This window comes from Mesoplodon bidens (assembly GCF_964165515.1).
Source record: "Mesoplodon bidens genome assembly, chromosome: 13".
In the NCBI taxonomy this organism is placed as follows: Eukaryota; Metazoa; Chordata; class Mammalia; order Artiodactyla; family Ziphiidae; genus Mesoplodon; species Mesoplodon bidens.
In genome coordinates this window covers 16441926-16464795 of record NC_138169.1, presented here as the reverse complement: position 1 = coordinate 16464795, position 22870 = coordinate 16441926, and the positions used below count along the sequence as shown (strand labels likewise).

The 22870-nt window shown below is 51.7% G+C and overlaps 1 protein-coding gene across 5 annotated transcripts in view; it reads right to left on the bottom strand.

The window, feature by feature from the left end:
* HECTD4 (HECT domain E3 ubiquitin protein ligase 4) overlaps positions 1-22870 on the bottom strand; it is a 193119-nt gene that overhangs the window by 7427 nt on the left and 162822 nt on the right. For 4 of the 5 annotated variants that reach the window (XM_081252690.1, XM_081252693.1, XM_081252692.1 and 1 more), the window contains exons 56-70: positions 22645-22826; positions 21194-21399; positions 20777-20907; positions 20278-20483; positions 18487-18666; positions 14630-15936; positions 13412-13619; positions 9299-9522; positions 9060-9211; positions 7579-7685; positions 6759-6882; positions 4137-4327; positions 2864-3010; positions 1904-2023; positions 1112-1267 (exon numbers count right to left, since the gene is read on the bottom strand). In XM_081252690.1, the coding sequence (XP_081108816.1) occupies positions 1112-1267; positions 1904-2023; positions 2864-3010; positions 4137-4327; positions 6759-6882; positions 7579-7685; positions 9060-9211; positions 9299-9522; positions 13412-13619; positions 14630-15936; positions 18487-18666; positions 20278-20483; positions 20777-20907; positions 21194-21399; positions 22645-22826 (3641 nt within the window). The remainder of the gene's footprint in view (positions 1-1111; positions 1268-1903; positions 2024-2863; positions 3011-4136; positions 4328-6758; positions 6883-7578; positions 7686-9059; positions 9212-9298; positions 9523-13411; positions 13620-14629; positions 15937-18486; positions 18667-20277; positions 20484-20776; positions 20908-21193; positions 21400-22644; positions 22827-22870) is intronic. The other variant, XM_081252691.1, reaches the window with a different exon arrangement.

The window sequence follows — 22870 nt, the reverse complement described above, 5'->3', positions numbered from 1 at the left end:
GGGCCTTTGGGCTTCTTGCGAAACTCCTCTCTGTGGCTGGGTCTCCTCTGCCCTTCCCCGTGCATCCCATCAGTGTCCTCAGGTCAGGAAGCACTGAGGACAGCTGTGCATGCGGAGGACTTGCTTGGGGACAGATGTCAGGGCCTGGCCGCTTCCACAGAGAAACAGGACACTCCCGCCTGCTGAAGCTGCCAAGGGCTGGGCTTTAGAATCGGACAGACGTGGGTTTGCACCCCAGTGATGCTGCTGCCCTTGGGGGAGCTACTTAACTTGGTGGAGCCCCAGTTGCCCCGCCTGTAAAGTGGGACAGCGCTGGTGTCATGAGGAGCGTAAGGTGTTGAGCAGGGGCCTGACACGTTCTGGTATCTCAATGAACAGAGCTGTTCTCAGAGAGCCTCTGAGGTGTGCCCAGAGGATGCCACAGCGCTGGCCGGCAAGGAGGCTGCTGCGGGAAGTGTCCCATGATCAGGGCGGGAATGGGAAACAGAGCTGCCCCAAGAGCTCTCCCCACCCAGCGCACCCAGTGAAAGAACTGTCTTCTCCCATCCAGTGCATTTCCTGAACGTCTGGGCTAAACGGACTGAAAGGACCACGAAGGAGCATGTTCTGAGCGGCCATTCCTCCTCCCTGCAGCGTGAAATGGCAGGATGTGCCATTCTGATCAAGGGCTCCCCAGACCCCTGTCTCTCATGGGGCACACACAAGCTTTTGGCCCAACCAACCCTCAGCCAAGGGCTCTTCCTGGAAAAGAAGTCCAATCCACACTGAGGGCGTCTCTCCTCAGCAAGAAATGCACTCCTAGCACTGATCAGAAGCCCGGTCCCCAAGCCTGGACAGCGCTGGGCTGAAGTTCCAGGCCAGCGGCAGGTGCCACATCCCCAGGGGACAGGGGCAAGTCCAGGGGGGCTGGGTTTGGAGAGCCTGGACAGATGGTCACTTGGGGGCAGTCCTGGCTTCTGTGCAGAGCAGGGTAATGAGGATGTGGCTTTACTCTAGTTAATGGGTAAGATATTAGGCCATTTAGGCTGAAAATAACCCCAGGAATGTTTACATTCTAAACACAGCCTTCACCCTGAACTGGCTGACGGAGGACCTGCGGGGTGCCACTTACTGGTGCCGTGGACCTCCTCCCCAGTGAAGCGGATGTTGAAGGCATAGGTGGGGTCACCGCCACTCGCCAGTCTGACGCAAAGCTGGGAGGATGGCACCGAGGCCAGCTGCCTGGCCGCCTGGCAGAAGTAGGAGTTTTCAGAGGCTCTGATCTCCCCTGGAACGAGAGAGGAAGTGCCTAAACCTCCTGGTGGTCATCTCCTGCATCCTAGCACAGGAGAGCTGCATGGCCAGGCCCCGGCCTGCTGGGGGCAGCCACTGCCTCCCTTCTGCTCCTGGAACATCTCCAACCTTTCACATCTGCCATGTGGGTCCCTCGAGGAGCCCGCCTCCCCCAACCCCCCCCCCCCCCGTTCTCCATGTGGTCAGCCCCTCCCATCCTTCCGCGTGTCTCGGGGGAGGCCCCGCACCTGGACTCCTCTCACGTGCCCCTCCCAACATCTGTCCGTTCACAGGCTGTGGCGGAGACTCCTGGCTGCCTCCCCACTTTTTCAGTGCTAGAGCCCTGATTTTAGCATGTCCACGGCCAGAACGAAGCCCACCTCCCCTGCACTGAGGCGCGGGCTGTGCCGCTGGCTCCCCCTCCCTCTGCTGCCTGGATTGGGAGCTTGGGAGGGACTAGAGGGGGACGTCACAGGCTGGGACGTAGAGCAGGGCAACAGGAGCACCCACGCCAACGAGGGATGTCAGAGCAGCCCGGGACTCCCTCTTCTAGAGGCTTCTCTTATGTGCGAGAAATCAACTAGTTCAAGCACTGCTGCCTGCATCCTCTGGTCTGTGTAGCTAGTCTCACCTCCCACGATCTCCAGTGGGTCCAGAGTAATCTCCGGTGCTGCATGGTCAGCTGTCCTCTGCACTGTGGCGTTCAGCACCCGATTCATGACGGTCACCTTCGTGTCATAAAAGATCAGCCCTGGAGGGAGGAATGTCGTAGAGAGGCTGGGATGGGGTGGCTTCCCTTCCTTCCCGGTCACTCCGAGGCCTGGCGGGGGCCACGCTGTCCCCTGTGGGTCCATCCAGTCTCTTCTGGGATGGCCCGCGGGCCCCTGGGGGGATGTGCTGCTGGGGGCATAAGAGGTCCCGCCCCACTGGAGGGTGATTAGTTAGTCTCCACCCAAATGTGAACGCAGGATTAAACCCTTGGACCCTGTCATGCCCACAAGACACCTCGCTTGCAGGAATACAAACCCAAATACATAAAGAATAAGGAGGTTTCTGTGGCCACTTCTGAAACAGCAAAAAATAAAAACCACAGAAGTGTCTATCAATAAGGACATGGGCACCTACGCTGTGGACAGCAAGGCAAGGAGGGTGTGTGTGTCGACACGCAGAGATCTATGAAGCACAGGTGCAGAACAGAATGTATAAGAGGATACCCAGTTTTTGATTTAAAAAAAAAAGACAAATGTGTGTGTCTATTTGTACGTGAATAGAAAAATCTGGAAGGACAGACTCATCTGTTAGTGATGGTCGTCTCAGGAACGTTGGGGGCAGCTAGTGAGTCAGAGCTTTACGTTTATGTATTTCTAAATAATCTGAAAACTCTTTTAGTAAATTTAGTTTTTCAGAGCATATTTGTTTTCTTCAGAGCATAATTAAAGTAACTGCTCTTGGGTGGAACCACTGCTCCAGAAGATTCGCGCGTCCAAGGACAGGCTGGGGGTGGGGGGGTGGGGCCCTGGGCAGCCGCAGGAGGCCAGGTGATGCCGGAGACCCCAGCCATCGGGGTCGGCCCGGGAGCCCAAGCACTGACCTTTGGCCTCCTTCAGCAGGGCCGCGATGCTGTGCGTGTACATGGGCGTCAGGCGCAGCTCCACGAGTGGCAGGAAGAAGGTCTCGAGCGTGGTGTTCAGAGACTGCAGCAGGGCAAAGCGCAGGCGCAGGCTCTCGATGGGCACATCTGCAGGGCATGAGGGGCGGTCAGGCGGGGGCTCGGCCCAGCGAGGCCGAGACTCTCCGTCTGTGAACGACGCAGGTGGCCCGGTCGCGGGGAGGGATAGGGAGGCTCCCGCGGTGGGTTTTATCCCTGGAACCCAGAGGCTGTTGGTGAGTGAGAAAGCCTGGCTTCCCTGAGCCTGTGCCAAGCAGCAGCAGAGGGCGAGGCCCGGGCTCGGAGGGGACCCAAGGGTCCGCTCAGCCGGCCTTTGCGGCTGTGCCGGGGCTGCGTACCATTTGATTTTTAACTTTTAACTCTGAAGTAATTACAGGCTCATAGGAAGTTGCAGAACAAAGTAGAGTCCTTTGTACCTTTCCCCCAGCTCCCCGTGGTGTGACCTCACACATCGAAACCGGGAGACTGTTACATGGCACACTGACTTTTACTTGTCTGCCCTCACGTACTTCTCCTCTCTGACCGTGAGACTGACGTCGGGACAGTTCACGGCCACGTTCACTGTCGCGGTATCCGCAAGAGAGCGAGGGCTCGGACTGTGGCTGAGTGAGGGTGAGCAGGCTAAGTGGGGCCCGAGGCGCGCACACACCCCGGCACCGGAGCCAGCCCAGGGCCTGTTGTGTGTGACAGGGCTTATTCTCCAGGGGTGGATTTATGGAGAATGTCCGTTTCTGTGTGTGCATTATTTTTGTGTGCATTCCTAGCTTTTGATAGAAACATGCTGCTCTCTTGTAATTAAGGCTAATGTCTCTGACACACGCTACCAGACTGCCCTGACCTCATCTCACCCCCAACACCAGCCTGGCATCCGAGGCGGCCTCTAGGCAGGGGCCTGGGTGTGACGGCAGGGGTCTCGCCTCCTAGCCACCGCACTTCTGTGTCTGCCGCTTGGCTTGGTTGTGAGAAGCACATAATAAGGCCTCACAAACTTTAATTTGGCCACAATCACAGCTTCTTGTCTTTCCCTCCCTCTTTTTATACCCACCTGTTCACAGCAGGTGTTCCTAAGGATCTTTGTAATGGGCACAGAAAGGGCATCTAGTCCTTCTAAACCACCCTGTGCCGTCATGGGGCAGGCCCCCACAGGGCGGCCCAGGGGGAGGACCCTGAAAGGCATCCCCCTGGGGCCACATACTCAAGAGACAGGCCACTCTGGGGTCGGCGGCGTCTGTGGGGTCCAGATACACCTCGTGGGGATGCAGCCGCGCGGGCGTGATGGCCAGGTGGCGGCACAGCCGGTTGATGTACTGCACGAGCGCCACGTCCATCTCCAGGGTCCACTTCCTGGAGGCCTTGTGTGCGTGCCGGACATCGATGCAGGCACACCTGGGGGCGGGGAGAGGCAAGGTGGGGCGGCGGCCGCTGGGGGACTGCTGGGTTCCTCCGCAGCCACGTCCCAGCTCCCAGAGGACCTTTATAAGACAGCCTCGGCTCCCAGACATTTCTTGGGAATGTGCCTCCCTGCTGTCTGTAGGCAGCAGGGTTTTAGGGTTAAAGACGGGGCATTGGAGTCCTTGGGTGAAATCTAGGCTACAAAGCACACCTACTTCCTGAGCCTCAGTTTCTTCATCTATGAAATGGAGCTGGCGATAGCACAGCCTCACGCTGTCAGGAGGAGTCACTGAGAGGACACCTGTGATGCATACAGCATGGTGCCCCGCCCCTTCCAAGGGCACAGCAAGTGTCAGCTGCTGGTGTTACTGAAGCCATCATCTTTTACCCAGCGATCCCACCCCAGGGTTCCCCTACACGGCTCCTTGAACAGGCAGGCAAAGGTGTGTTTGTGAGGGCTGCCTTGCTACAGCAACATCAGCCATAAATTACACCACCCCCAATAACGGACTGCTTGGCAGCCATTAAAATCATCTGGTAGAACAGTATCAAATGATGTGGAAAAACGAAAAAAGCACACTGCAGGACACTATGTCCTGTCTGATCCCACGCTACAGTACTGAAAACATCTACTCCTGGAAAAATGTTGGGAGAGGTGTTTACTGAAACCTTTCCAAGTGATTACCCCTGGGCACAGAATCACAGGAAATCTCCTTTGTGTTTGAATATACTGCGTGAGGTTTTTATCGAGTGTGTGTGTCCTTATTCTACAAACATTGAGCTATTAACCCAAGAAAGGCCTGCAGGCAGGCAGGTGGGTGGACAGGTGCCTCTCGTTCCAGAACCTGTGGCGCCTCGAGGGGGGGTCACATGCCACACGGTGCATTGCGCAGAGGGACATGTCTCAGGGAGGTGGTGGAGCCTGGTGCCAGGCTCTCATCACTGCAGGCCACCGCTGTCCTACCCTAGGAGTGCTCCGAGAGAGACCTAGCGCCTTCAGAAGGTGATGCCCTCTTCCAGGCTGGATGTGTCATCACCGTGGCCCCATAACACACGTGAACCAGCCCTTCCAGCTGTTACAAATGTGTCACCTTGGAATTAATTTGCAGTCCAATTTGTTCCCTTTTCACTTGGAATGCAGTTTCTAATCCAAAATAGGTGATTCTGCTTTTAACGAAAACCCCCAAAGTCGTGCCTCTTACTGGTTTCTAAAACCAGTCGAAGAACTTGGCCCTGTCACCATGATCCAAGGCCCATCTGGGCATCGACTCTGAGCTTTCAGTGAAGGTACAAAGTGCTGGTGCCAAGCAGTAAACAATTTCTCAACTCTGAAAACGGGGTTTAAAAAAAGCATGCTTCTGGCAGCCATTCCTTCTCTGAGGCCCAGTACATCTTGCTGTGGGAACGGGCATGTAGGCCTGTGTGTGGCAGAGCCAGAGGGAGAGAGAAGGGAGATTTCTTTTGGTTTGCAGATACCTTGCCTGCTTGGGATTCACGTACAGCTAGAAAGGGGAAACCATATTTAGTTTGGCCCTGGCGACCCGGTGACTCGTGACCTTGCTGTGCTCCTGCCTGGGAGTGAGAGAGGGCAATGGAGAGTGGGAGAGAATGTGTGAGTCCAAAGAAAAAAGATTCTTTGGAATAAGAAATCGTCCCTGTTAGGGACTGAAATGTCCCCTTCCTGCCAATTCATATGCTGACGCTCTAACCGCCAATGTGACTGTATTTGGAGACAGGGTCTTTAAAGAGGTCATTAGGTTAAATGAGGTCACAGGGTGGGGCCCTAATCCAAAAGGACTGTTGTCCTCATAAGAAGAGGGAGAGGCGAGACACCAGGGATGCAGGCACATAGAGGAAGGGCCACCTGAGCACACAGCACAAAGGTGGCCATCTGTGAGCCAAGGAGAGCCCTCCAGAGAAACTAACCCTGTTGACACCTTGATCTTGGGCTTCCAGCCTCCAGAACTGTGAGATAGTGAATTTCTGTTCAAACGGGTTGGAAAATCCACGTTAACAATTAGGAGAACTTGGAAAATAACTCAATAGGCATTAAAAACATGTCAGATGGAATGGCTTCCCAGGGAGTAATTGCTTGGGGAAGCGTCTAGTAGCTGAGAACAATTTTTTTTTAACATCTTTATTGGATTATAACTGCTTTACAATGGTGTGTTAGTTTCTGCTTTATAACAAAGTGAATCATCTATACATATACATATATCCCCATATCCCCTCCCTCTTGCGTCTCCCTCCCACCCTCCCTATCCCCCCATCTAGGTGGTCACAAAGCACCGAGCTGACCTCCCTGTGCTATGCGGCTGCTTCCCACTAGCTATCTGTTTTACATTTGGTAGTGTATATTTGTCCATGCTACTCTCTCTGAGAACAATTTTTACACAAGGAATCAACTGGGTTGACAGCCTCTTACCTCTCAAAATGAAGATCGTAACCACAGGATAAAATTGCCCTCCAGACACTACGGATGTCTTGCTTGGCTCGGTCAATAACAAACTTGTGAAATCCTTCCAATGTCAGGTACTTTTCCTCAGGGACTGATGGAGAAGTGTTCACAGTGTTAGGAATCGGTGAGAAGTGGGGGTCCCACAGCATGCTCCCACTGCACCCTCTCTTTCGGGGCCCAATTCATCTAACCCCCCGGTCTCCTGCCGTCACTCCAGGGTCTGTTAACAGACTGTCTCCACCCGACTGCTCAAGGACACACAGAACCCCCAACCTCACGGGTCTGAGCTACAGCCTCACCTCCTCGGGCTGGTGACCAAGTGGTGCAGCGCTTTCCCCCCAGTCTCGTCTTTCTGTATCTCAGAAACATTCCTGACTGACTACGCAATTTTTGTGACAATAATAGCTTTCTCCAAGTCTGCTTGGGCCTTTAGGAAGATAAGGTTCTAATGTCCCAGGTAAGTGCCCTTCTGGAAGAAAATTTCTGAGCAGATTTTCAATCTTTACTTTCAATCGCAATCATCTATTCTTCCCTTGGGAGTATGGTATTTCTGGAGCTGCTATTCTAACCTCCATCAGTTCAGGTCAGCAGAGATGGAGTCCTGGAGCAATAATCGCAGCTGGCCAGGGATGTCTTCCGTGTCTCGGGCAGGGCTGCCCTGCCTAAACTAAAACCCGAGGGAGCCAGGCGGTCAGGGAAAAGCAAAGAGGCTGGATCCCAGGCTGCGCCGCCATCTCTAGGATGGAAGCAGCCCCAGGCCTGCATCAGGCCCAAGTTGCTTGTTCACCTTCTTGTTTTTTGGTGGGTGACTTTTCTGGGTCCTTTTCGTCCGGCTTGCTCTTTTCCGGTGACTTCGGCTTCACAGTGGGCTTCTTCTCGCTCAAGGCAGTCCTGCTGTAGACCAAAGCACCAGAATCAGAATTCCTCACGCCCACACCTCCCCCTGGTGGGGGAATGCAGAACCTCACCAGGCATTGGTTCACCCTCCCCCAACTACAGCTGATGGTTCAGACAGGGCTTGGGGTGAAGATCAGCTTTGTTCTGACCAAGAAAAGTTTCCTGAGCAAATTATGAGGACAATTTGATGCTTTAAAATGTGGAAAATCTCGAAGAGACACTTTTCAAACATTCTTTCTACATACTTCAGAGCTGTACTGTCCAAGAAGCAGGCACTGGCCAGATGTAGCTACTTAAGTTTAAATTAATTAAAATTACAAGTCCAGTTCCTTGGTGGCACTCGCTGCATTTCAAGTGCTCAGTAGCCATGTGTGGTTAGTGGCCACTGTGGTGAGTAGCACAGACAGAGAAACGCACATTTCCATCGTCACAGAAAGCTCTATGGGACAGTACTGATTTAAAAGCCCCATTTATGTATAATTAATTAATAAAATTTTAAGACACTTTTTTCTCTGATGACTTAAACAAGTCCTCTAGAGACTCCTGCTCAGTAGTACTTCACTACCTGAATTTCAACTTGAGAGTCATAAACTTGCTTCTAAAGAAAATTCTACTAAATATGTGTGCATATCCACACGTGGAATATTATGGAGCTACTTTAAAAGAGGAACGGGGCAAGTTCTTTTTGTGCTGATATGGAATCATCTCCAATACCAGAAGTAAATAGAAACAGCAAGGTACAGGCATTCTGTACAGTTCCCGACCTCTGGGTATGCATACACTGGCTCGTGTACAGCCAGAACAGTTCTGCAAGGCTACGAAAGTGACACTGCAGCCTCAGGGAAGGGAGCTGGGAGGCTTAAGGATGGAGAGGAAGAGGAGTGGCTTTTCACTGCATGTGCTTTTGAATATTGTACTAGTTTAGCCATTTAAAATGTAACAAGATAATACGTATGCACAAATAAAACATTCTGCACTTAAATGTTAAAAGCAGTTGCTACGTGGGGGGTATTTCAGTGTTTTCCAATATGCACGGGTCCACTTTACAGTCTTTCTACAATAACTGTGCATTATTGTGTGGGTAAAAGAAGTCAGACTTTTTAAACAATTCTGTACACTTTAGATGTTTTATTAATTCAGACTGGTCTGCTTTCCAGCCTGCATGGTCCAGATTTTACTATCCTTGTGGGTAAAATGAAACGTTCTCTTCCAGCTGACGAAGCCAAGGGCGAAAAGGACCCCGGCAGCAGAGCAGAGAAGAGCCAGGATGTCTGGCTCCCCCAAGGTGCCGACAGCCTCCCAGGAAGCCTGCTAGGCGGTGGCCCCGCGTCCCCCTGCCCGGCGCCCCTTCCGAGCTCCTCGGTCACCCACCTGACGCTGTTGAGCACGGCCTTGTCCTTGGCGGGGGGCTTGGTGATGGGCCGCTTGGTGCTCACCACCTTTCCGGGGTGCTGTTCCTTCCCCGCCTTGCTGTACTTGCTCTTGTCGAACTTGGGTTTCGGCACGCCGTACTTCCTCAGGATCTGCGGAGCACCGGAGGGGGGCCCCTCAGACTCAGCCCCAGGGGCACGCGAGGCCCAGCACGGGTGCGGCGGGGATGGGGTGGCTACCTGGGTGAGCTGGTCCTCCAGCACCTTTTTGGGGGGCCGAACGTTGGTGAAGAAGAGGTGGAGGAGGTTGCCTGGCGTCTGGGAGTTGATCTGCTCTTTGCTGAGATAAATGTCAGACACTTTGATGGGCTTTGCTGGTGTCAGGCTCAGCATCTGCTCTGAGTGGGCGCAGCTCTTAAATATCTCCGTCAGCACCTCCCTGGCCCCGGGCACCAGCTTCTCACCTGTTACAGAATGGAGGGAGGGCAAATGATTCTGTCGTGAACACGCTACCTCAGGATAAGCCCTGCAGCATCTGATTTATTTTTCATCAACGATTTATTTTTGAAAGTGGGTAATGGGTGGTTAGTGGTGATGATGAGCTGTCCGCCGAGACCTGGTGTTCCCTTTCTGCACGCACACCTCAGTTACACGCCCAGCCTTCTCTGCCGTGAGGTGTGGTGCCGTGAGGTGCGGCCCCGTGACGTGGGCCCCTCCTGGGCCAGTCTGCTTCAGACAGGACACAGATGGGCTCCAGGCTAGGCATTTACAACTGGCCTCCTGTTTACATTTCTTGGGGCGAGAAAAAGATGGACTTCAGGCCAAACACTTGCAACTAGTCCCGTTTGCATTTCCTGAGACAGGAGATAGGTGGGCTCCAGATTAGCTATTTAGAACCAGCCTCCTGTTTGCACTTCGAAATAGAAATAACAACGGGAATAGGGTAAATAGCCAGGCTTTGTTTCCTGTGGACACTTTGAGGTAACAGTTATGGCAGGGACAGAGAGGGGCTAAACCCTGTTCTGAGTAAAGATCAAGAGGTCACATAATATATTTCCCATCCTTGGGGCAAGGGAGACATTGCACATGCACAGAAAGGCTCCTTGGGGGTCACAAAGGAAGGGGCACCACCCCATAATATGTGATGCCAAGGCCCTCCCATAGGCCTCTGGGGTGGAATCCATCTTGGAGAAAAGTTGCGCATGCCTGTTGGGGAGGGTCCTAGGGCAGGGCAGGTGTGGAAAAAGAAACCAGGTAATTGGCCAAAGGTAAACAAAGACCCGGAAGAACTGCCCCATATGCATGACTTAACGGCCTCTTTACTGGGCTCCTCCTCATTAGGGAGGACGCCCACACCCTTTCTCCGGAGTGTGCATCTCTGCCTTGCTTCTGTCAACTCAACAAACTGTTTCTCTGTGTGCTCTCCCACTTGTTGTTGTTCTATGTCCCCAATAATAAACTTTGTACCTGTTTTTACAGTTCTCGCCTCCTCGAGAAACACATTTTTCAATGGGGGTGAGGGCCAGGGGAACTTTGCTTCTAGCCTCTAGCCCTTGCTGGTCCAGCGGCTAGGATTCCTGGTTTTCATCCAGGCTACCCAGGTTCAATTCCTGGGCAGGGAACTAAGATCTCACTTCACGCCACAGCTCACTGCTGCTTCTCTGAGATCATGTTCTCTTCTGCACCCATCCCCGCCACTGGCTGCGTGGAGATAACAAGCCCCCGGATGGCAGACCTCGGGGCTCACCCTGGACTCTTACGTGTGCAAGAAATGAACTTGCACTGGGTCTGAGTTACTGTACTCTAGGGTCTCTTTATCATGGAGGTTGAACCTCCCTTAACTTCAACATGTCTGTGATGGACAGTCCCCAGGGAGCAAGAGGATGTAGAGGCTGCAAGTACTTTTAGGGCAAAGTACAAGTTGTTCAACAGTTATTATTAGAGGATGCACTTGAAACCTGGCCCAGCCAGCAGGGGGAAAAGAAAGTTCTCTCAGATACAAGAAAACTGTCCCTGAGCACGAGAAAAAAAAGACTTGTTTTTTTCTTTGGTCCCCAAATAAGCACTCCAGAAGATGCTCTCACCTTTCCTAAGGGGCCAGTCAGGAATGTTCCCAGTGGAACGTTCCACTGCATCTGCATGTTCCTCGTGGCCAAGGGCCCCCACCTGCGGGCAGGACTGACTTGCTCATCACACCCTGTCCTCCCGCCCATCCTCCTCATCCCCTCTCTCTGGGGGTCTGACCCTCCAGAGCCACACCCAGCTCAGGCCGGGCTTCAGGAGCCAGGGCACAAAGGTCCCCTGGGCATCTGGGCTGAGGGTGAGGAGACAGGTGTGCAGAAGGCGTGGTCGAGACCTAAAAGCTGATTCAGTAGAACCACAACTTAAAGAGTCTTGAGCAAAATGCATGTGGCTGTAACGTGGTAAGTGTGTTATCAAAAGACTGAGTATCTTACGTGGAAGGTTTGACCAAAATACAATCAGGAGCTAGAACTAAATTCAGATTAAAGCGTGAAAAGACTGGCAAAGCATTAATTATGGCAGAAAAAGACCCCAGGGTTCCCACAGATCGTACACTAGCCACCCCCACGTGGGGAGCTGAGAGCCGAGTGGGCACCGTACTCACTAATAAGGGAACAGGGCTGAAACCAGGGCGAGGAGAGAGAGGCAGCCCCTCACGCACAAGAGTCCCAATAAACTCAGAGATCAAGATACACATTGTAGCGTGGTCCTTCAAAAAAATCAAAATTAATACAAAAAACCCATGATGAGCAAAATATTAAAAGTACTGTGCTGAGCCATATTAAAGCCTGACGCAAACGGAAAAATCATTAATACTGATCCTGTCTTTATTTAAACTTTTAACAGTTTGTTCACCATGGATATTTTGCATTAATTTTGACTTTCATAAGTATTATATTAAAATAATTATTTATCTAGATTACTGAGTTGTTTTGGAGCCCCACTAAATTCTGTGGCCTCATTTACCTCACTCTGGTCCCAGCCCTGTGGGAGTATTTCAAAATTTCATGACTGGGGGATAATAATTTGAAACAACAACAAAATCCATACTCAATATTACATTTCTGTCCTCAGAAAACATAAAACAGAACGAACTCAACAACTCTATTATGAAATTTCAAACAATATTAAAGAGTTAGAAAAAACATAAATTTAAAAATTTGAGAGAGACTGATGCAAAATAAAGACAACAACACAAAGAACTACAGTTATAAAAAGAAAGGAGGGGCTTCCCGGGTGGCGCAGTGGCTGAGAGTCCGCCTGCCGATGCAGGGGACACGGGTTCGTGTCCCGGTCCGGGAAGATCCCACGTGCCTCAGAGCGGCTGGGCCCGTGGGCCATGGCCGCTGAGTCTGCGCATCCGGAGCCTGTGCTCCGCAACGGGAGAGGCCACAGCACGGAGAGGCCCGCGTACCGCAAAAAAAAAAAAAAAAAAAAAAAAAAAAAAAAAGAAAGGAGAAAAATTGCTGCTGCTTCTGAAGCGAAGCTGGGGGTGAGCTCTTGGCCTCAGGATCTGCTAGATCCAGCTCTGTGGGGCCTCGATAGAGCCCGGGTCCTGGCTGAACAGAAGAAGTGGGGAAGGCAGACAGGGTAGGGTCCCCCCACATAAGAGCCACCAGAATGACAAAGTGGGACTTTGTGAAAAAGGAACTGGGACCGGTTCTTCCCCAAGAATTCATTTTAAAGGGCGAGGTGTTAGCTGCCCTCGAGCATACTGACTGATTACCAGCAACGTGCAGGGTACATTCTAGCTCTAGAGGACAGAACAAAATAAATACACTTGAACTCAAACAAGGGGAAGCCTGACTAGACAAAAGGAAAAAAGCAACTTGAACGCAAGCCCACATTCAAGGCTGTGGCATAGCATTTCCTGGTGGTCCCTCGGCTGGCTGAACATAGCAGGCCTGTGGCAGGGCCTGCCCGCTGGCCTTCAGAGCCCTGACGGCTCTCCTGGGGGAGCAGCAGCGCTCTCTTCACATCGTGTACACAGCGCACCTTCTGTTAACCAAGCAGTGAACCATCTTCCCAACATTCCCTGAATCACTTCTTAAATCTTTGACCCCCAGAGCTCCTCTTTAAGGTAAGATGTTAAAAATAGGGAAAACAGGACATGGAGAGGGGTATGATTTTTTTTTTTTTGGCTGCGCTGCATGGCTTGCGGGATCTTAGTTCCCTCACCAGGGATCGAACCCAGGCCCGTGGCAGTGAAAGCACTGAGTCCTAACCACTGGACCGCCAGGGAAGTCCCAAGAGGGGTATGATTTTTGCTCAGTTTTTTTTCTATAAATTTCTAAAAAAAGTCTATTAATTAAAAAAAAATCTATAACCTACCTTTAATTGACTTATCATTGAAATAATCTTCTAACCCTGGGCTCCCCTGCGTATCAAACAAACTCTGATTTACTACAGACACAGTGAGGATCTCTTCCGTCGACATTTCCATCAATTCATCTTCACCATCCAAACTTGACAAACCAATCAAGTCATTATTGTTAAATAAACTCGCTCGGATTTTCTCGATTTTGGCTCGGGATCTAATCTGTGTGAACAAGGAAAAGGGTAAGGATTTGAGTGGAGAGATCAGTCACTCAGCTAGCTGTATGAACTTTCTTTCCCTCCCATCAGTCCCTGAAACCCTCTACTGTCTTCAGCGTTGGGAGTGTGGCCTGGCCGGGGCGAGGTGGCCTTCCCGGCAAAGTCTCTCTTGTATGTGCTGAAAGTGGTAACCTGCAGGAGAACAGCTCAACTGGACATCTCTGTTGCTAAACCCCGGTCAGGTCTGTGGCTCTACGCAGGTGCCCCGGGGGTTCAAGTCCATGCTTGGCTCCGAGAAAATCCCCAGGGAGAAGGTGGACAGATTCTGGGAGGAAGCCCACCCCTGGATCTTTGAGCTCTCCTGTCAGAGCCCGTGGGGTGGGGAGCAAGGGGGTGCAAGTTCTCCTCCTAGTGCCTTCCCCTCCATATCTAATAAGGGCGAGGATGGTTTTTACTCTGCACCCAACTCCTGTTACACAGTGGGCAGGAAGACACAGGATGCAGGATTTCTAAACAAGGAGGCCCAGGAAACACATGGGATCTTGAAGTGGAAATGTAATCTGGCAACATGCGCAGCATCTGAAACTCAGAATCACTCAGAACAGAACGGCAAGTCTGTTCTCACCCTGCTCAGTGGGGATCCCTCCTGCCAATGGCAATGGTTAAAACAACCCAAAGTCACTCAGAAAGAGGCCACTGGGGCCTGAGTTGGAAAACACTTGATGATGCCCACCCATCAGGAAAGGTCAGCCCCTGGAGCCCCTCCCACACTCCGCAATGAACTGTATTTACTTCCTGACAGACTTGCTATCACACTCAGAGATGGGACCTCAAATACAGATAATCAACATGACTAATCACTGCTGTTTCCAAGAGCCGCCTCAGGGAGCCCGCTAAGTGCCCCAATGTCACCCACTAGTTAGTCCCTTGGAAATAATATTGGAAGGCTTAAAGAGGCCTGGGGGATTCTAACCGCTCATGATTTAAGTGGTTGCCAAGGCGTGAGGTGCTTACCTCCACGACCGCGAAGCCTTTGATGGGGCGTGCTGCGAGGGGCTGGTTGTCCAGGGACGTGACTGTGTACATGGAGCCCATGTCTGACACTGAGGCCGTTTCTGCGTTGTCCAGTGGCTCCCCCAGGCTCCCGAGGCTGCCCAGGCTGCTGGTGCTGCATAGGGAAACGTCCAGGCTCTCCTGGCTGGACACTACGTGGGGCTCCAATAAGCCCGCAGGGATGGGCAGCTCTAGGCCCGAGGGCAGCGGTTCCGTGGAGATGTCGCTGACCGTCTGCAAGATGCCCTGGGAGCTGCAGATGGAGGCTTGGCTGGTGGACGCAGACGCACTGATGCTCATGGCGGGGGTCGGGCTGCGGGACGTGCTGACCTCCAAGCTGTCTGTGCTGGGGAAGCCAAGGGTCTTATCTGGCTCGGCTTTCCCATCACCGCCCTCGGCCTTGTCTTTTGGTTTCTTGGGGTCTTCATCCTGCAGGGGGATGTAGATCTCGTCTTTGAAGACCCCGCCATGGGCGTTGCAAGCCTTGCGGATGGCGCCTCTGACGATGCCCTCGTCCAGGTGGGTGGGGATCCCAGAGATCACCAGCAAGCGGCTATGGGCGGTGGGACCCACCAGGGCCTGGCAGGCGTCGGCAATGGCGTCGCTCGTCACACCCAGCCCCTGCGGGTCCTTCCTGGTGAGGTGCCGGAGGATGATGAGCAAGGTCAGGGCGCGATGGAACCACAGCATGTCTTCGGGCTTGCCACCCCCGATGCTCAGCACGGTGGGGTCCGAGTCCACTGAGCGCGAGGACTGGCGCTTCCCGGAGGAGGAGGCCTTTTCCCGCTTCATCTTGACTTTCTTCCTCTTGGACAGGAGGCTGGGGCTCTGCGGCGTCTGTCCTGGGGAGGACGATGAGGAGGATGACGAGTCGCTGAGGCTTGGGGCGGTTGCCGACGTCACCCCGCTGGCAGTGACGCTCATGTTGGTAGGCAGAGTCACCTCGGCCACCGCCAGGCACCCTTCCATGAGTGCGTGGAAATACGTAGAGAACCTGCCCTGGTCGGTGGCCGCCACGGTCCCCGAGCCTCCGCACGTGCTGCCCGAGACCCAGCTCTGAGTCTCCTCGTCGTACAGCTTGTGGAGCTCCGACTGCAGGGCCATCAGCATGGCCAGGCAGGGGTTCAGCTGGAGGGCAATGGACGAGGACAGGCCGGCAGGGTGCTTCCTCTGCTCCAGGCTGTGCACTGTGCGCAGGAGCTCTGCCAGGAGGTGGAAAACCAGCTCTTTCACGCAGGCCGCCATGTCCGTGGTCCACAGGAAGTTTCCTGAGGCGAATGAAAGCCAAAAAAAAAAAAAAAAATCACCTATACAGAGCTTACTATGTGCCAGGCGCTGTTCTAAGGCACTTTAATGGAGTCAGCCCTCACAGCAACCGCGTGAAACAAACATTACATCCTTCATCCCCATCTCACAGATGAAGAAACAGAGGCTCAAAGAGCTGAAGGACTCACACGGCTGCCACACGGTCACACAATCTCACAGGGCAGAGCCGGGCAGGCTGGCCCCAGAGCTGGTGGCCTTCACCCCTGTGCCAGGTGACCGCATGGAACCAGCTTCTACAGCTCTGACCCCGAAATCATTGTTTTCTTTCTCATAAAGTTATTAAGCAGGTTGGTGACAAATCACTAGCATAATGTTTCCTGAGCCATGGGACGCTTACTACTGGGGGCATACAATCCAATTTTACCAGATAGCTCAGAAATACACGTGGAAAAATGATTCCTTTTAAACTCCTCTTTCAGTCCTGATTTTGTCAAAAAGAAAGCCTCACTCTGGGGCTAGAATATTCTTTTTTTTTTTTTTTTTTTTTTTTTTTTAAGCGGTACGTGGGCCTCTCATGGTTGTGGCCTCTCCCGTTGCGGAGCACAGGCTCCGGATGCACAGGCTCAGCGGCCATGGCTCACGGGCTCAGCCGCTCCGCGGCATGTGGGATCTTCCCAGACCGGGGCACGAACCCGTGTCCCCTGCATCGGCAGGCGGACTCCCAACCACTGCGCCACCAGGAAAGTCCCTAGAATATTCTTAATAGAGGATAGCCTGGAGACCCAGAGCCTTCGACAGGGAACAGTAGTTAGCCAGAATTTCTTAACAGTAACTGCTTAACTTTTTATTTCTATAGTTATCTTCTAGTTATGGCAAGGGATACGAATTTTCTGTTTAAAGTAGCATGATAAAGTTTCCTTTAAAATTCAGTATAAGTTTAAAAAAAGGAAGGAGTTGATTGCCATAAAAAGAAATCAATAAATGTTGATAGGCATGATTTGTAGACGTGGAAGAGATCACACAAAGGTGGCATGGGAATGACTGAAGTCTAGGAAATACTGTCTAGAACAACCGTGGGCCACACATCTGTGCCAAGGTCCCCTTCATGCCAGATGCGTGTCTTCTATCCCCAGTCACATTGTGGACAGGGAGTCCCAACGGCCAGGTCTGGCTGACTTACCGAGAATCCCAATTAGGCCCAGCACCCATGAAGGAGGGGACTAGGCTGACTACTCTCAGGGGTGATGCTGTTTTGATAATTCTAATTGGTAATGAACTCATGGCTGTCACGGGACATGGTGCTCATGGAGCCACTGACAGGGAATAAAGGCCAATGGGGCCTAAGGCCAGGCCCTCAGGTGCTCCTATTTCCTTCTCTTGCCATTGTCCTTCCTCTGCCATTGGACATTTTTGGAAGACGATGGGCTTGGAGAGAAATCTCCACCAAAATTGCAAATGGTGGCCCGAGAGCTGAGACCGGCCACATACATCTCGTTCCCACAGCCAGTGGTTGGTTCCCTTGCTCACCTCTTCCGACCCCCTGCCCAATGTGTTTTAAAGAATGTGAATTAGTTGTCGACATTTAGAAACTGGAAAATTCACATCAATATCTAGATTTCTGGCTTTTCTTGAAATAAAAAGTGACAGTATCTGGTAGGACTAGGGCCATGTTCTTATACAGCAAATGAGTAGCAGGGCTCAGTGGCTGCCCCACAGGACACGTGCCCTCCAGTTCCCTGGAGGTCCTGGGTCCACTTTCCTTTTGAATTCCTCTCACTTACATCATCTCCCTGACCCCTGAGGGCACCTGAGTTTGCCAACATGTTTTTCCCTCCAACATTTTATTATGAAAAAATACAAAAATATTAAAAAGTTGAACACCTTATACAGTCAATATTTGGATGCTCACCACCTAGATTCTACCATTAACATTATTACATGTGTAACAAAGCTGTGTTTGCTTTATTACACATCTATCTATCCCTCTATTCATCCATAGACTCATCTTAGTTTTTGATTGTTTCAAAATAAGTTGCAGATATCAGTATTTTTATCCCTAACCACTTAAGCAGACATATCATTAATTAAAACTCAATATTTAGAAAAAATTTGAGGTAAATTTATATGCTAAGTTCACAACTCTTTTAAGTTTACCATTCCATGAGTTTTGCTACAATGCCATCTCTCTGTAACCTTTCAGGTGCTGTGAGGTCATAATGTTTGAAGGTGAAGGGTGGTATGGAAGTGGACAATGTTACAGAACCAAAGTTACAATAATGGCATATGTTTGTGTTTTAAAGTAAAGTATGATAAAATTACTCTTATTTTCCTGGTTAGATGCCACCCCTCACAATAACGAAAGCACCCTGCAAGTCATGGACTTGGAAGTCTAGGCTACACTTTCCACTCAACTCCCCAAGCCCAACTGACAGCAAGCTGACGAGAGCTGTCACCACCCAGGCCACATGGCCACCCCAGGCGCACCGGCCAGCTCCTTCCCCAGGCACCTGGCCAGCTCCACCAGCCTGATCCTGAGCGAAGGAAGGCCTCACCGAGCAGTTCCACCACTTGCAGGAGGACGGACGTCGGGATGGTGTCAGGCTCGTCTTCAGATCTCCCTTCGCCGTCCTCCGACTTCCAGGACAGCAGCTGCTCTGCGAAGGCCATCGCCAGTGGGAACTCAAGGGGCAGAGAGTGTAACACCAGCACGGCTCCGGGAGGGGGAGACACCCCTAGAAGAAGCGTCCAGAAGGAAAGCTCATGACTGGTAGCACCCGATCAAAACAAGCTTGCGATAAAGACCTGCCAGGTGTGCCCAGAGAAACAGGGCCAGAAGCCTGTCCACTCGTGCACTGGGGGCGAGAGGAAATGTCACTCCCCACACTCCAGACGGAGTCAGCCGCAGGCGCAGGAGGAGCGGAGGACATCCTCCAATGAGTCCACCTGTTGGTGTGAGAATGGGACAAAGGGCAGCAGTGGGGACAGGGAAGGATAAACATCTCCCAGTCAGTCAGATACCAACCAGCCTGATGACCTGGCATGGAAACAGGAAGTCAGACTTTAAAAGATGCTTCACTGGAATGGTCCCAGCCTGGTAAAGAAATAACCAGCCCTTTGGTGCACCTGCAATCCCATGGGAGCATCAGCTTATTTTAGATTTACTGAGTGGACCAGCAAGGGGGCCCCTAGACTTCAGGAACTACCAGAATTCTCTTTTACTGCCTTCGGTCATTGTCATAGCCTGAATCTGACCGAAGCTGCCTACGATGAGAGAAGAAAGACCCTGAGGTCTGATCCCTGTCACACCCTGCACCGCACCCCAACCCCCTCTGCAAGCACTGGTCAGACATAAGCTGGGGTACCAGGGGTCTCTGGCTGGCTCAGGAGGAACCATGTTGACTGGCTTGTACTTTGGGGTGAATGTTTATTTGGGGAATGATAGGTAAGACAGATCTTCTGTGTTTAACATAAATTTTAAAAACAGTGTAGGCAAAATACAATGAAAAAAACAGACCCTAATAAAAAGAGATCATAAACTTGTTTAGCATTGACCAAATACCTTAAGAAATGTCCTTTCATTTTATTCCCTAAGGATGCAGTGTCTCCAGGACTGGATGGGTGCAGAAGCCAAGGCCCAGTTTTGGCTGAAAGTTCAAATACATCTTTATAATTGTCTCTAACAAACATGTGTCTATCTTCTCCTGTCCAACATGCCAAGGAGGTGCAGTGCAAGTCTGACACTAGGTTTCCCTTCCTCTGTGTGTTGACTCAGAAACAGAGTCAGCTGGCCCCAGTATACAAAGCAGACAGTCAGCGAGAGCTTCAGGATTTACAGAGATGGAGACCTCATCTAAATCCAAATCTGTGGAGGCTTAACAAAGGATGCCAGGGAGACAAGACCACTTGGGCTTCCCAGCCTGGCCACCACCAGGCTTTGTTTATCATTAACATGGGGAGCAGATGGTCACTGAGGCCCGTGCCCCAGGGAGCCACAGTATACCTGAGAGAGTTCAGGTTTAATGAGAACTTGAAGGGCAGCCAGGATTATTACAGCTAAATGATGGGACTGCTCTGTTTAGATCATTCTGAACAGCACACGCTTGTGAAAGGAAAGGAAATCCCCACTGTAGTCTGGGCAGCATCTGCCAGGTCTTCCCCTGGCAGGAAAGGGAGAACTTTTAATCCACTGTCTCTGAAATACACTGCCCCAAGCAGTCCTTTTCTTTACCCATAGGAAACTGGAACACAGCACGGTAGAAAATCCTTTCAATTTTCACAAAGAAGGAAAGCAGAGAATGACTTCAAAGCTGTGCTTATTACCGTGAGCTAATTCAGAGACTTACCCAGTTTGATGTGGACTTTGTCTGTGGAGAGGATCACAGAAGGGTACTGGTTGGTGGTGGGAGGCGGTGTGAGCCCCGTGTTGGCTGGAGACGCATCCCGCGGGTAACAGATGGCCTCGATGAGGTTTAGCTGGCCATTTCGCTTCACTTTGTGGCCCAGCCCGTACACGAGCACCCGCGCCCACGGTGCCTTGTACAGAGAGGAGCTGAGGAGGAGGGATGAGTGTGAGCAGAGTCCAACCATGTCAACAAACACTTTGTTGTGAGAGGCGGGGTGAGAACTGGGCACACGTAAGTCACCTCCATTACATTTTAGAAGGTCATTCTTTATATAGACTAATTTCCAAAACATGGAAATCAGGGAAGAACTGTAAATCATGTTCAAGTACAGTATGCATTAAAGAATAAAAGCAATGAGTTTTTTTCTTCTGTAAATTGTACCAGAATCTGTCTTACTTTTGTCTCCCCATCACCAACTTCTACAGTACGGGCAACTTACTCTTTGCGGAATCCAGACTGACTTTCTTTGCAAGATACGACTACGAAAGCCGCCCCGGGGAAATTGACGTCCATGTTGACCTTGGACTCGGAAATTGGAAACTCTTCGGAGGGGAACTGCTCTGGTGCCGTCTGCAGAGACATTTAACAGGGAAAGCCACGGGTTAAACACGAGAGAGCATTTCCTTTTCCCAGCTCCCAGGCAAAGGAGAGACAATGCACACACTGTAACAGGATCAGGAGGACAAAAAAGCCCTCTGGGAGGAAGGACACCACGGATGGGACAAGGCAGGGGAGCTGCGAAGAAAAGCAGACTAGTGGGGCTTGGGGAAGAAAGTGTCATTTTCAGCCAGCCCATAAGATTTCCAGTTGAAACCTGTAACCTCAGTTTAGGGACATCAGAACTCTGGACTTTTACCTGCAGGAAAGAGCAGATCTGTTTCGTCAGCTCCAACAGGCTCTCCTCACCCTGGTGCAGGGTCCGAGTGATAGCCACGTTGAGCCACTCTCTCACTATCTGGGAGCTGCCCTGGTAGAAGAGGTCCGTGGCCGAGCAGTTCTGGGAATGGATGCAGTGCTGCAGGGACTGTGCCAGGAGGATGGAGCTGGAGCTGATGGTGCCGTCTGGGGACAGGAAAGAAAACACAAGTCAACAAGAACAGCAGCAGCCAAGGGCTGTGAGACCCTGAGTAACGAACCAGGAGCATTCTGTCCAGAAAACCAGGATGGGTTAGCTTGGACATACATCTTGGATAATAGACGTTACCAGTCAGATCCTGCAGGGGGTGGGGGATTCAGGAGTTCGGCGGTCTTTAACTTTTTGCTTTCTTTTAAGCTACAAAACTGTTGCCTAAAATAAAAACCTGAGTTGAAGCCCAGGTCTACTAAGCAGGTAGAAGTGGAGCTGCTTGGATTCAGGGGTTCCCAGAGCCTGACCTGTTGGCTGCCCTGGCCAACCTGGAGTTTCACCAAGGAACCACTGCAGTAGCTCAGAGTGGAGTTTATAAAGCAAGTGTTAGTCACTGTGGCAAAGCTTCTTCCACAAGCATGTTAAAGCTTTTCAGGTCTGTTTTGGAGCCTCTAATTTCTTGGGGTGGGCCACTGGACCCCACGTGCTGAAGTGGCCTGTGGAGATGTAGTTCACACAGGCACTGGCTGGGACCCCAGCTGGGATCTCACTGGCTGTGAGAGATGTCCTTTATGCTTAGAATGCCAACTGCCCTCTCACTCCTGCTCCCATCTTAGTAGCTAGGAGGTCAAGGGAAGCAGGCTGGAGGCCAAGGTGCCAGAGGAAGACATAAGGGGCCCTTCAGTCTTCAACCGGGTTGAGGGCAGAGTCATCACTTAGTATCCACCAAGGGAGCAAACACACAGCATCAGCCCACACTCCAAGGGCCCCACGTTGAGCAGATGCACACAGGCTGGCCTATTAAAACAGCTCCGCTTGAGGTCACGATGAATCAATTAGGTCTCTTTGGTGGCGTTTGATGGCAGGAACGTTTTCCTGTCTTTACACGTCAAACAGAATGTCTGTGACAACAGTACGGTGACTAGATTTCATAAATAAGGCTTCATTTTCTTTGATCCACGATTAGTTTGCTTAATGAATGCTTAATAGGTTAATGACTAAATATGTCATCTAATACACTTAGATTTTTCAAAGAGTGAGAAAGCACTGCAAAGACAGCTGCAATCTTTCGTGCAGTTTATCTACACTAAGTCTAAAGGTCCTGTGCTGGGATTCCTCCCCCTGCTCACGTGGAGAACAAGGACACTAAGCACAGCTCCTGCTTGGCGCCCCGCTCACCCTCAGGGCTATTCCATCCTGGGCCTAATTTCTGCAGTGACAGCGGCAAAGCCAAGGTTTACCTGGGAGGGGAGGAGCGAGGAGCTGATTGGACAGCAGCTGCAGGTGCTCCAGGGTAATGTCCCGGATGGCAGGGATGTGGAAGAGGCGGGTAAACAGGTGAGGCAGCTTGGGGGCGAAGATGTTGAGCAGGGCCATGCGGCAGTACAGCCTGGCCAGTGCGGCCTCGCAGCGCAGCAGCTCCCTGCAAGGGAAGGGCAGGGGACAGGCACTGAGCTCTGACGCTCC